This window comes from Ambystoma mexicanum, chromosome 3p (assembly GCF_040938575.1).
Source record: "Ambystoma mexicanum isolate Mex_15411 chromosome 3p, UKY_AmexF1_1, whole genome shotgun sequence".
In the NCBI taxonomy this organism is placed as follows: Eukaryota; Metazoa; Chordata; class Amphibia; order Caudata; family Ambystomatidae; genus Ambystoma; species Ambystoma mexicanum.
The window spans coordinates 1153464819-1153478642 of record NC_090925.1 but is presented as its reverse complement, the minus strand read 5'-3'; the positions used below and the strand labels follow the sequence as shown (position 1 = coordinate 1153478642).

Sequence of the window (13824 nt, the reverse complement as noted above, 5' to 3'; positions counted from 1 at the left end):
GTAGGTAACTGGAGCTGTGTGTGAGTTTTCTGGTGAAAATGTTCCATCACAACTCAAATTACTTAAACATTTACCTACTAGAATAGGCGCTGCTAATGAAACAAATGTAAAAAGTAATTTCCCAGGCTTTCCAAATCAATCCCTTCTCCATCAAAGGACACAATGCTAGGAGGTGAAGCCCACTTAGAGAACAGTGTCCTGCGCCTAGTGTGCCCAGAGCACAGTAGCGGCAGGTTTGTTCTGCAGGGTGGACCCTGAAGGAGACGCTATGGGCACTGCGGGTGGGTGAGAGAGGAGTAGGGAGAGGGCACTGCTTTCCCCAGCAAAGGCTGCAGAAGCTTAATCCTTTAAGTTGCGATAAAGGGAAATGAAAAGCTTTCATTTTCACTTCACACGAGTCAAGTACTGGTACTCTCTTTCAGGTATTGAAAAGTGCAGGTACTCAAATGCTTAAAAATAGATATATACTGAGGGCCAGGTAGGACCGGCTCATTTAGAGCACTGCTCATTGTGCCGGGCATCAAAAGAGCTTCTTCTCCAGGTGATGAAGAGACGACAGGTGTCGGCATGGCAACAAAGTCTGCATCAGCATCTGACCAGGAACTGTAGATGGTGCTCTCCACGTCCCCATCCTCGGAGACAGGAGGGGGGGGGGTCTTTCTGTTGGCCCGTTAGACCCATCTTTCACCCCATTTCAGGGGGCATTTAGTTTCACCAAGAGATGCTAGAGATGGGGGGTCATGCGCCATCTGAAAGCCGAGCACAGCTGTTAAATCTGTGACTTGGTCAGAGGCAGTATATATTGATTTGGGGGGCAGGCTGCTCTCGTCCTCCACGTTTGTTGACCGTTAATGATTTTTTTTTTTAAATGTAACCACCCTGCGCTCAGTTGTGAGATGTGACAGACTGTTGCTGTGCCCCCGGCTGGGAGACACAGCAGAGTGGGATCACTGCCTTCGCCTTCCTCAATATGGGGAGGGGGGCTTAATCCCTCCCAAGCCAGTAGCCGACTCCACCGCCTCCAGGGACTGAAGTCATTTCTACTGGGGGGGGGGGGGGAACTGTGATATTGCGGGAAGGGGGGTGGATCGCAGGCTTCCTCCTAGTGGGAAGCCCCCCGCACAACTAAACGCATTCGCTGCGATTGGGCCCCTTCTTGTTAGAGATAAGCTGGCTGTGGATGGTGCTCCCTGTGGCAGGGTACAGATTTGCAAAGCCCTAGCACTGCAAAGAGGCCAGGATATGGCCAGGTGTGTGCCGCCCCTCTCCCCCCCCCCCCCCCCCAACTCACTTTAGCCATCAAGATCACTGATGCTTAGGACAGATGGGGATTGTAGTTCAGAACATCTCACGAGCCCACCGTTGCCGGCCGCTGCAGTGGGTGGGGGATAGGATTTAAGGCGACTGGTACAAGCAGCAAGGGGCTTCTATATGGCCGGGGTACGGGGAGTAATTATGGTGCTCTCCCTCCGGCTGTGCAGATGAGCTTTATACAGCGAGTTTAGGATTGGGAGATATAGTACAGGAGGAGGGCTGATCTGCATAGCATGACTGGGGTGGGGTGTATTATAGGAACCCCGCCGTACCCCACCTTGTAGTTAAGTAGGAGTACCTTTTCTTGACCAATACTTTCAACCCAACACTTGAATTATAATCCAAAACCTCTGTAGATGGTGGATGGAGACACACTAGTAAGCGCTCATTACGGAAAAGGGCTTCTTGTGAAGAGAACACATTGGAGTTGCTACAAACTGGTGCGTTACAGTGCCCACGTGCCACCTTGCATCACCGTACGAGCATGACGCCAAATCCCCCAAAACCTGGAAAATCCACTATCCAGCCAGAGGGGATGGCAAAGCCAGTTACATCGGCTAGATTTTAGGGGGTTTCTCGGTAGCCTTTGTCACTAACAGCAGAGAATAAGTAAGTCACAAATGACGGCTACAAACAAGCACCAGGATCACACAGTTCATTCTCTTATTGGGACAGGAGTGGGGGGTTTACCATGTGCCTTATGCAACCAGTACCAAGATCCCGCCTGAAGGGCGCGGACCTCAGTGTAAGCGCCCCCCGCCATCACACACCACCATGGGCGTAATTTTAGGGGGAGAGGGGGTTTTTGTCCCCCCCCCCAACTTTCATGGCACATCATTTTGCACCCATTAATTTGGCTTGGGCACCTTTTCTTCAGAGGTCATGCCCCCCCCAACATTTTGAGCAAAGTTATTCCACTGCACCCCACCCCTCGCATCTACCAGTAGCCCCCACTCACCATCCTCCATGAGGTCTGCCAGCTTCTCCTGGTAGGCCCTGTGCGCATCCTGTGCCCGCCTGGCAGCCTGCAAGAGAAATGAGAAGACACCGCTACAGCAGGAGCTCAAGAAGGCAGAGAGCGGAAACAAACACCACAGGCGTCGTCGGTTGTTTTGATGTTATTGTTTATAGCACTTTTTTGAAAAACACTTTTTTTTTAATGGAAATGGGCTCCCATGTGGTACAATTTACAAACCCAGGGACATCCCATACACGTGATCCACAGCAGTATTCACTAACGTTCCAAGAAGACCCCTTCACCCCCAAACGTCCATCCAAATGTTGCAAATTTCAGCAGTGGGGTAGACGACCTCCATACTATTTTGAGCTAATGCATTTTTAAAGCCCCCCTTAATTGTGTGGATAATCGGACCGTGGCCATGGCAGCCAAGGGGACCCCTGCTAGGCAAAGTTCGAGTGCAGTACCCTCTGGGAATACTACAAACAACTATGACTACAAGTATAGGCAACCCAACCTTTATAAGCTTGTACTACACCGTTTTGGTAGCGTGTTGAGCAGCCAGGCTTATCTCAAGAGGGGAAATGTGAGCTGTAGTGGATTCACAATTACAGGTATTCAAATAAACTCTTACACTCAAAGTTTCTTGCATAAACAATTAATGTATTTACTAGTCAGTTATAAAGCATTCTTTGGAAGGGAGCAATAGAACAGTAACACAAATATACTTCAATACTGTACACTCTGAGTTTCTGGATCAGACAAGGCCCTTTTGGGATGGCCCACACAACCTACACCCACATGTTACTTCAGTAACAAGGGTGCGGGGACATTAATACCTTACTGTTGGCATACAGAATACTCTCAATAGTTTGTAAAAGGCAATGGTTATTAGAACACAAGAAATGACAAATATTTTAAGCAGGGCAAATACTTTCAGAGTCATTCAATTCTAGGCTAAGCCAAAGTCAATGGGCCAAAGTCTTTGTATAGGATGCAGCACTTCAGGTAAGTAAATGGAAAAGTCTGCACAAGTTCTTCTGAGTCTTTGATAAAAAGAAGAGCCAAAATGTAGGGCCACAATCTAATTAGACTTGTGAGTTGCAGAAGTTACAAGCACTTCCACATTAAGAGGCAAGTTCTCTTAGGCTAGTTTTACAGTACCTTAGTAAAGAAGAAAAATATGCAGCTGATGACTTCTGTTCCTGTGCAGCTCTGCAGATCTCACTGTTCCTGTGCCTCAGTTGTGGGGACAAGAGGGAGGTCGTCGGGGGACTCCTGCACTGTATTGGCACCATCAAAGCTGGCAATTGGCAAACTTTACTTTCAGTGGCTGTTTCGTGTTTCAGCTTCTTGCGGTACAGCAAATAGCAATAAGCGTAGTTCCTGGCTGTCAAAGTGAACTTTCCTCACATCCGAGGTCCCGCACTCAACTGAGGGAGGTCAGGCTTGGTCAGTCCTGCTTCGTAGGAATTCTGAGGATCTTTCAAAAGCTTTCAGCCAGCTTACACGCAAAGCACACAATCTGGTGTCCCTCTCCCTGGCTGTACAGTTTCCTGCAGCACTCTGAGGAAAAGCAACCAGCTCGGAGATGGGTGCCCAGGTGGCTTACTTGGGAGTTGATTGGTCCCACCAACTCAAAGGGAGAAGTCGTCCTTGCAGGGCTTCCATGTTGATGCGAACTTGGCGATTCGGACCTGCACCAGGGCTTCACCAGGCAAACCAACGGTCCAGGAGTTGCAGCAGGCGTCCTCTTCAAGCTCTTCTTCAGTTCCTTCGTCCAGTGGTCGACTGCCTTCCAAGCCAAGAGACTCGCCTTTTATTCCGTTCTCTCCCATTCATTCCAGCCTTGCTGCCACTCACCCAGCAGGGTGGCTGTCCTTGCCGGACAGTCAGCCAGCCAATCGCAACAGAGTGCATTTGGGTCTCCTAGGAGACTAAGCACAGGGAGTTCGGGCACCTCCCTCACTTCCTGCCTACCCCAGACACTAGAGCCAGAGATGGATTTCACCCTTGAAGACCGCCAAAGGTGAATGAACAAAGACCAAACCTGGTTTGGCGCGTAGAGAAAAACTGGAGAAGGACCTTTCCACAAAGAAATGGCGAAAAAAGAAGACCGGTGACCATTTTAACAAAGGAGGCACAGCGCCATTTTGAAAAACATGGCCCCCGCGGTTTAACTTTACCGGAGCTGCGAACAGTTTGCGGTCGGGGTAAATCTTGGTATTGCAAAACCACTGCCACCAGCCATTCTGAGAGGAAAGGGGAACATATGAATGCTGCATGAGTAACTAGACATAGGGGATATTAAGTAACCCCTCCAGCACTCTATTGTAAAATAGGGTGTGCTGGGTCCAGAATTGTATAGGACTAAGTGAAGTCAATTTCACTTTACTGCTCTGGGAAACAGTAGTTGATCCCAGAGAAGGTATTTAAACCTTGGGAAATCTGAAAGACTTCCCTGTGGCACTGCACTAAAGGTGCTGTGTGACACAATTGTAAAAGGAACCCAACGCTTGGAGCAGGAGCACTGGAATTTTGAGGTGGGATCGAGCCCAGGAATTGTTTAACCACTGGACAAGATAAACATTGTACCCTTTAAGGGGAAACCACATCATATAAAGGCCCGGATTTGAAAATGGTGCAGTATATACGCCGAAACACTTGTCATCCGAAAGGGGCCAAGAAACAGAACAAACGAAACAAATTAAAATTCTATTTGAGATACAACGGCTTTTTCATTTTGTTACTTATCCATCTTGGCGCAGTAGAGTGCGGGCACAAACATACTTCTCCTACTATTTACAGACGGAGTCGAGGGACTCATTGTCTCCGTCATGGCCTTCACCCATGCGACAAACAACTGGCTAAAGTACTACAAATACATAAAGAATGTACTATATTCACAAGGAATAAAACAATATAAGTCGCGCAGGTACAAACACAAGATATGTTCACAAGAAAAGTTACTCAAGGTCTAAAAAACAATTGTAAAAGATGATGCCTATGGAGGTGGTTATACTCCATAACCAAAAAGAAACACAGTGTATAAAATCACAGTAAAATACATGAGCGAGTGGGAAAAGGGGTCTCACTCTATCCAGGTCAACAAAAAAAATATCAAGTTCTCAAAATCCAGCAAAGTTGCTGAGGGTCTGTAAGGTAGAGTGAATTAGCACATTATTGAGAATTCTCCCTAACAACCCCTGCCCTGTGGAATCCCATTCCACTAGCGCGGGCAGCAAGCCATTTGTTTTACCATTATATATAGCGACAACCAGCTCCCTCATATCTGCATCAAAGCGCTTTGAGGCACTGCAGCAGTGCTTGAAAAAGGGGATGTCCAAGCCCCTGACGGGGGCGCAAGAGGGACATCTTGCATAGCGGGATGCCCCCCTGGCTACCGCCTCCCTTCTGCAGGTAACTCCCATCTTTCCTCCGGGAGGAAAGGGCGTCCCAGGGCGGGCACATCTAGTGCGCCCTAGGGATGGCATATACCCCCTACCTTGCCCAGAGAATTTCACGACCCACCTCGGCCAGGCCCACCAGATCTGCCTACACCAACCTGATTTCTACCCCCAAGACTTGTAGAGTACGTGCGGGCGGTTCGAGCTTCTCAACCCTAGCAGCCTCACATTGGAACGCCCTACCTTCGCTCCTCAGGGGGATTGACTCTCACCTAGCCTTCCGCAAAGCCTTAAAAACTAGGCTGTTTGTCTAAATCTACCTGCCTTTATATTTACAGGCACACGAACGTCATTTGTAACTATGCTCCGCTCCTCTCTCTGTAACTAAGTACCTTATGTTTCCTATGTTTACATAATCTTGCTGCTTACGCCTTCATGTAATAGCACCTCGATGTCTATGGGCTGCATTGCGCTCTACAAATGTAAAAAATAAACAAATAAATAAATAAAATAAATAAATAAATAAAGGTGGGGGGACTGGAGCTCAGTCTCCTTCCAGTCCCCCCCACCTGAAGTCAGTCGTTGCTGGAGTTCGTGTTGAGGCAGGAATCGTATTATCTGGATTGGGTAGGTGTGCCAACGGTTTCGATGTGGCACTGGCAACAAGGGCACCCCGCTCTGGGTGTCGAGTGGCCTTCTAGTGGTGGAAGGAAATGTTGCAGTTATTCCACAAATAGAGCAATGAAAAATGTTGTCGTCGGGCGGTTGTGCCGCGAGGTTGGCATTATGTGGACTGTTCAACTGAGTGAGGTGCTTTTGGGGACGGCCCGTACCGCTAGGGCGCAGTGTAAAAAATGATGTTGCGCAGGCACGCTGACATTTCCATGATGTGAGGTAGCATGGGTTTGTTTGCCATGCGGGCTGATGTGATGTTTAATATGTGTGCACCCATGGATGGCTGCTGTGCTGCAGGGGAATTTCTAAGTTCAGCATTGATGTATTTGCATGATGGCACCCAGGGACGGACGCCGGGCCGCATGGGCTTTTTTGTATATTCCGAATTGAAAATCTTACGATCGGCCGCTGGCCACGTGGCAGTTTAAGGTTTTTGGTCAAATGTATTGGAAAATGCCGGGGAGATAAGTGTGACGGTTTCTGTTTGTAAAAGTGTTGTTCTGTTAAACAGTGGCTGGCACATATACGAGAGTTGAATGTTTTGATCAAACGAATTGGAAGGCGCGGGGTGGGGGGGCAGGAGGGGACTATCAGTTTTTCAATGATTGGGTTTTCCGGTCTTCAGCCGTGTCACATGTGAGATAACTGTGTTTATCAAATATAAGTCAAGTTGCTAGTAATATACAAAGTCCCAGTTTTCCACTTTTGAGTTCCACGCTCGGCCCCGTGCCATGCAGGATATTACTGTTAATGTGTAAGGTGTCGTAATTTAGTAATTAGGTTTTTCCATAGTGCGTTACACAGTTGGCTGCCGCGCCATGTTGCAAGTCAATTGTTTTTTCATGTTATCTTCGTTTGCACCCATGGATGGCCATTGGGCGTCTTGAGGGCATTGTGTACCATTTGTGTTTTTACACGATTGGTGGCACGCCATGAGGGGGGCGGGGGGGTGGGTTACTGTTTTTATATATTTTTGTTTGCTTTCCAATGTTAACACCGGCCGTGTACCACACGGTATTTCATGGGTTGACTGAGATAGTTACCGAAGACTGATATGTAGAAATGCGCTTTTGTTTGGGAGAAACTTAAGTAAGCGAAAGTGTGAGGAATCGCTGCCGTGCGGTAACATTCGCCAGTGTACTTATTTAACGTGGCCGCCGTGCCGCATGGACGTTTTGCGGATCACAGCATATTTTTGGAGGTGTCCCGCGTTTGACCAAGGTGTAAAGGCCACCCCCCCCCAATAGGTTTTGGGGGGCGGGGGGTTCAATGTCGCGCTACTTCCCCGACGTTACGAGGGAATTTCAATGCATCACCGGCACTTTAGATATATTTTCTGGATTGACACGCCCCTTTGACAAAGGATTACGTTGAGGTGATTTCAAAAACATAGCAAGCGCGCCATGTTTGGAAGCAGGACGATGCAGAACAACGAAGGGTGCTTGGTTAAGCAGCGCCTTGTAGATACAGGGTTTGTTTTAGCACCAACTTTTAAACTCACAAGCAGAGCAGCATAAGGTTGCTGGGGTTTGTGGAACAACTGTCTGTTCGGTGGATGGTGGAAGAATGGCAAAAAACAAAAAAATACCTATGACAAAATTATAGAGTAATAACTTGTGAATTTTGTACCACAAATGGGTTTAGGCCACTGGAAAGGATTACTTGCGGTTGAGTGGAGCAAGGTACGGTGAAGAAAACAGACTGATCGGTAAAGTGGCATTTACGAATTTCACTGCATTCCCCCCCCCCCCCCCCCCCCCCCAAGGAGGTGGGGTCAATGGTTTGGCAACTACTGGGACCCTATATTGGGGAAGTTTGGCATCATTTGTAGAATCACACAAAATCACAGATAGTTGGGCAAAAAAAAGAGTTGATTGTTTTTCCACTAGAATACGGCTGGGACTTCAACCAGTACGAAGGGGGCAGTGAAATATACACAAAGTGATGCTTTGTTTTTACCCAAATACAGGTTGCACAACATGTCTCAATTAGGTTCACCCGACATGTTTTCTGGAATAGAGGTGGTGTTGAACAGTTCTTGCGGGGACGAATTCGATGAGGAGGCCAGGATGTTCACACGATTATAAGAACAGATGCGAAAAGGGTGCAAGGACTGGGCGGAGAAAATGTTAGAGGAAGGGCAGGAACTGCTTCCTCACCAACAGAGGGTGCAGGCGCAGGTGTGTGCAGTCCCGGACGACCCCCACCGCCTACTGAGGCACTGGTGGCCATGACACCTAAACCTAAAAGGGCAGCACGGATTGCAAAGGGTAAGGTTGTGTCTTGATTACCAATGGGTGATTTGTTAACACCTGGGCTGGGGGAACAAGTGACATCTATGCCAAAGAAGCGGGTGGCACGAAATGCAAAGGGTGAAGAAATAGGGGCTTTACCACTAGAGGTTGTCCCGCCTTAAACACCATGTAATGGTGTGGATGCTCCCACAGGCCCTCAGAGGCCTGCTTTAATCAATTTGGGGGATACAGTTGCTGTTGCTATTTCCCCCACTGAAGTATCCAGTAATGATTTATTGAGTTCACTGCCAGCTGTTGTTGCAGGGATGAGTGAGAAGATGAATGAGACAGTAGGTGAAATTGTATATATTTGTATAGCGCTCTTTCGCCACTTGTGTGGCCTCAATGTGCTTTTTCCTCGGCTGAACGCCCTTGGTGACCGTAGTCGATGTGGTTGTAAAGTTCTAGGGGGTTTAGTTTAGGAGATGTGTGTGTGTGTGTGCATGTTGCCGTTCTAGGACTTTGGGGGGGGGGGGGGGCTGGCAAGGCGCGACTAAGCAGCCCAAGAGGTCAGACACATGGGTGGGTGCTGGTGAGGGTTAGAGATAGCTTGCTATTGTTGAGAGAGTCTATGTGAGGCCAGCTATACCAAGCTCCTTTTGGGTGGTGGTCGCTGTATGCTAGTGGCAGAGGTATTTAGGTACTTCAGATGTTTCAGTCTGGACGTCTATGTGTGCACAAGACCGGATGTGCTTAGCCGTAGGAGTGTTCCATCGTGCATGGATGCTTGGCTGTGCCTGCGGCCCATGTGCACGCTAGTGGTTTAAGATATCCGTACCTTAGGCGGCGGTGTTGCTCCAGGTCTATTCCAGGAGTGCCTGGCTTTCATAAAGTGGTAGGTATCGGCATATATTAAGCCGTGACGGGGGCTACACCTGGAATTTCAGAACCCTGTATAGTGGGAGAGAGGCCAACACCAAACAGTGTTGATGTTATTGCGGGGGATCAGTGCTGGCGACGCCATGTGCACCCAGCACAGCCATGAGGGAAGTGTGGGGGCCCCCTCGAGAGCCAGCTGCCATTGCATGGGCCTCAGGGACAGTCAGGGGTATGTCCCAACCTAGCCCGCTAGTGCTGCAGATCCAGACAGTCTTCAGGGGCACAAGTCTTATCAGATAAAGGGGTGGGTACCTCTGGGCCCAAGCCAGCGCAGCAGTCTGGGGCAATAGCAGAGAACCACTGCAAACAGCACTGCAGGTGCTGGGATAAGTGCGGTTGCCCCCATACCCCTAACAATGGCACCCACACCACAGCCACTCAGTCGTCAGAGGGAGCAGCTGGTACAACCACCAGGGTTGGGGAGTTGAGGTTGCCCTCAAACAGGTTGCAATCGCGCCCTTATTATCTGACAGATCCACCTCAGCGTGGCATATCCCCATATCTATGAAGGAAAGGATCTGGGCAAGGGAATATTTTGACATACTATGCATATTAGAGACTGAAACTGCGGCCCTGACCTTAATATTAGCAAGGAAGAGGACAAGAAGAGGCAAAGAAGGTTCAAGCCTGAGGAGACCATACAAAATTGGGAGTTGGCATTTGATCTACTGGCAGCAGTCTGGATAGAGAAATACCCTAATCAGGGCCAGGCTTTATGAACATGTAAGAGGGGGATCACGATGGAATACAGGCAATATGGGTCCACGGGTTGGATTGACTATGACAGGGTGTTTAGAAGGGAAATGGCCCTGGCACCCGAGAGGACGTAGGATCAAAAGGATATGGAAGCATGGGTTGCATTCATGGGAGGTAAGGAGAGGACCAGCAGGCCAAAATGACGAGGTGTACAGGGGAGCCAAGAAGCCATGGTATGGCAAGAAGGAACAGAATAAAAGGAATAATTGGTGGCCCTTTCAATCGGCCCCATCAGGACGGGGAGGTGGGGTGATCGGGCACTCAAGGGCTCCATGGCTGCTAAACAATGTAGATCGTTCAACAAAGGGTCTTGTACTTGGGGGCCCATGGTTATGGTCTGTGGTCTGATCCCCCCCACCCCAGAAAAGGGGACGGGGGCCAATGGGGGCTGGCACCGCTAAGTGCAGTGTTCAGACAGCACAGCAAAGAGAGCGAGCATTAAAATGCACCACCCCCGTCCCAGAACCAAGAAGGGGGGAGCACCCTGCCTTAGTGTGAATGCCGGGACCTTTCGATGGGGTAAGTGGCCGAAACCGCCCATGAAGGATTGCAAAGCGCCGAGCCTGACGAGTCCGGACTGGCTGAATGTCGCGACCACTTATCAGACTGTCAAATCTGTAATGCGCAGGGAAATGACATCACTCTTCTCACGTGTTTATACGGCAAATAGTTCTGCCACTAGAAAAAATTACACCACCCTGATGGACCAAACTGTCAGGTATGACACGCGGAGACCCTGCGCGGAGGTCAGAGGACGCAACCGCAAGACGCAGCCCTCTAACTCGGTCTCAATATCAAACAATGGGCAGATTTGGTTAAACAACTAAGGGTTCATAAACCTGAGCGAAGTTAGAACATGTCATTAGCATCCAGGCAAAAGAAACCCTTTCACGGAGGGATGGGAGCGCGCCGGCTGCACCTGGTCATCATGAATCGCAAGTGCACTGTGAAAGCGCGCCCGGTGTCAGCGAGACAAGTACAGCCTCGATTAGGAAACAGACATCAAAGCGCGGCGCAGGCGCCGGCCGGCCGCGCCCCCTGACGCCCTGCGCCAATGGGCGGCGGGGAATTCTAATCAACACACGAGCCCGGTGCGTCTGCAAGTCCCACACAGGGGAGGGGTGAATATTAACCCACGTCTTGTCTATCTTCGACCTGAAAGCCAGCCTGCGTAACCATGCACCTATTCATCACCAATAACAATTGCACGTGCTCCGAGTTGCAGGACGGGACCACCTGCAGCAGGCACGGGGTAAACTACAGTGGGGTCTCTGGGTGCCAATGACTGTGCCGGTCTCTGGGTACCGATTCCTGCTGTGTAGCCGCCAGCGAAAGCTCGCTTGCTCTGGTTTTATCGGGGAGGATTGGGAGGGGGGGGGGGGCTGCACTGTCATCGCTGATTGCAGGGGCGTTCAGCATGGTCGCATGTAAGGGAACCGGAACATCGTTTGTGTGATGTAGATTATGCGATCAACAAAAAGCTTGTCTAAAGCCCCGTTCTCGGGTGCCCGGCCCCCACACCCGAGACTGACTGAAAGACGTGACTACCTGCCAGACTGTCAATTATGCGAGGCACAGGTGGTAGATATAACAATATAGTTTCCCCTACGGGATCATACAACTTGCTATATTGGGGGCCAAGATCAGAAATTCAGCTCTGAGGGTTTAGTGGCGAGCATTCCGTGCTCTGGCTGGGCTGTGCCTCTTGGCCCGTTTCCCGGTAAAAGCAGCCACCCAATGCAACTACCCGCAAGCTGGGACTCATGGCTCCTCATCCCCTCAGGCAGGGGGCAGCCGGAGGGTTACGACCACTTGTAGCAGCAGCCTGCAGGATGGGGCTGCTTGTCTTGGGGGGGGGGGGGCATATATGCACTTTGGTCTCTCCATTCGCAGGTGGCGTTCTGCACTGGCACAATGCCACCACCTCCCCGTGCTCGCATCGCCACTTGTTGCCGAGGTAAGGGGCGGGGATGCCGAGTGCTCACGTCTCGGCTGGTGGTTGCACAGGAGGGCGAGGAGTGAGTGCATGAGAGAACGCGGCACAGGGGTCTCTCTCTCTCTCTCCCTCTCTGGGGATTATGTGTGAAAGAGGCAGAATGCCACCATCACACAGCAGTAACATTTGGCTGGGGTTTAGTGTTCATCACCATTAGTTTGAGCATTGGGACGCTTTTATTACAGCGCTTTAGATCCGACATAAGGCACTATATAAAAACCTGACATCATTAACCCAATCACTCTCCTATTTGGGGTGGCAGAGGGCGTGTTAAGGTGCCTTCCATTGTGCATCTCATCTCACGCTGGGGCAAGGCGTCTTCTGCCCCAATCCTATGGGGGAAACCCATTACACAGCAACTCTGGTCTTGCAAAGGAAGGAGGGGAGGGGGTCACAGTCAGGAGCAGCGCCCCCCACACTCACCTCTTGGTGGGAGGCCGCCCGGGGCTGCTGCTGGCCGCCCTCGGACTCGCTGACCAGGGAGGTCTTGAGCTCAGCCAGGTCCCGCTCCGTGAGGCCGCGACTCTCCCGGCTCTTCTCCTCTTGCTCCCCCTCTTCCTTGAAGGAGATCATCTCGTCGTTGGCCCCCAGGTCATCGCCCCCTCCGCTGCTAAGCTGGGGCATGGTGATGGGGTGCGGGGAGCCCCTGGGGGATCCCTGCGGGGGGGGGAGGGGCGATACCGCAGCAAGTGGGGCACTCTGGGGTCCAGGGGAGTAAATATCGAGATGGTGCTGACGGGAGCCCACCCGGGTCAATCCCCAGGGGATTGGCTGTCACAGGGGGAATCCAGCTCGCAGGCCACTATAGAGGCTGACTGCCGAAAGGGGGGCGAGGAGGGAAAGGGGCAACCCCCAAAGTACTACCCACCCACTGTTGGGCGTGGGGCTGTTTGCGAGATGCAGTACAGGCTGTATGCTGGGCCGGGGTCCCTCTCCCGCAGTGGGTAGAACTATTTCCCAGTGTTTGCCGGGGAAGGGGTTTAGTGTGGGGCTCTGTGTTTCTGAGAGGTGGAGGGGGGTGGTCTATGCCAGTGGGTTGCTGTTCTGCGGGGGGTTGTTCCTCCTGGTGCTTTCCCCCGGGCCGGGCTCCGAAGCCTCAGAAGTTTCCCGACCGGCGCTGCTGCTGCGGGAGCGGGAGGGTCTGAGCACTGGAGCGTGCGAGTTTCTCTGGGGATAGGGGGCGGGCCTCGCACTTCAAAGGACGCCGCCGCTGATTGACAGAGCTGGCCAGGGCACTGGGGAGGGGGGCGGGGCCCAGCACATTCTTAAAGAGACAGGCGCGTCCCGTCAACAGTTGCAGAGGGCAGCAGGCAGGGAGAGGAGAGACAGGCTGGCCCGCGGCTCCACGCGGACAGTGTCACAGCTCTCTGTGGAAAACCTTAGCGTAGAGCGCTGGAGAGTCCAACAGCGCAAAACATACTCGACTAACGTCCTTCCTATTAGTTCTAATGCTAATGTTCATTTATAGAGCGCCGTATGGTGAGTGTTTCTACCTGTATGCTGTGAGGGAGGGTGAGCTTCTGGAGTCATTACTTTGTGAAATGC

General features: G+C 51.0%; 1 protein-coding gene across 8 annotated transcripts in view; it reads right to left on the bottom strand.

The window, feature by feature from the left end:
* Positions 1–13445, bottom strand: part of TCF7 (transcription factor 7) — a 527944-nt gene extending 514499 nt beyond the window's left edge. For 5 of the 8 annotated variants that reach the window (XM_069652543.1, XM_069652544.1, XM_069652546.1 and 2 more), the window contains exons 1-2: positions 12703–13444; positions 2273–2339 (exon numbers count right to left, since the gene is read on the bottom strand). In XM_069652543.1, coding sequence (XP_069508644.1) covers positions 2273–2339; positions 12703–12903 — 268 coding nt within the window. In that variant the 5' untranslated portion in view covers positions 12904–13444. Of the gene's footprint in view, positions 1–2272; positions 2340–12702 lie in introns of all 8 variants that reach the window. The other 3 variants (XM_069652549.1, XM_069652551.1, XM_069652547.1) reach the window with 2 other exon arrangements.
* Positions 13446–13824: the final 379 nt, after the last annotated feature.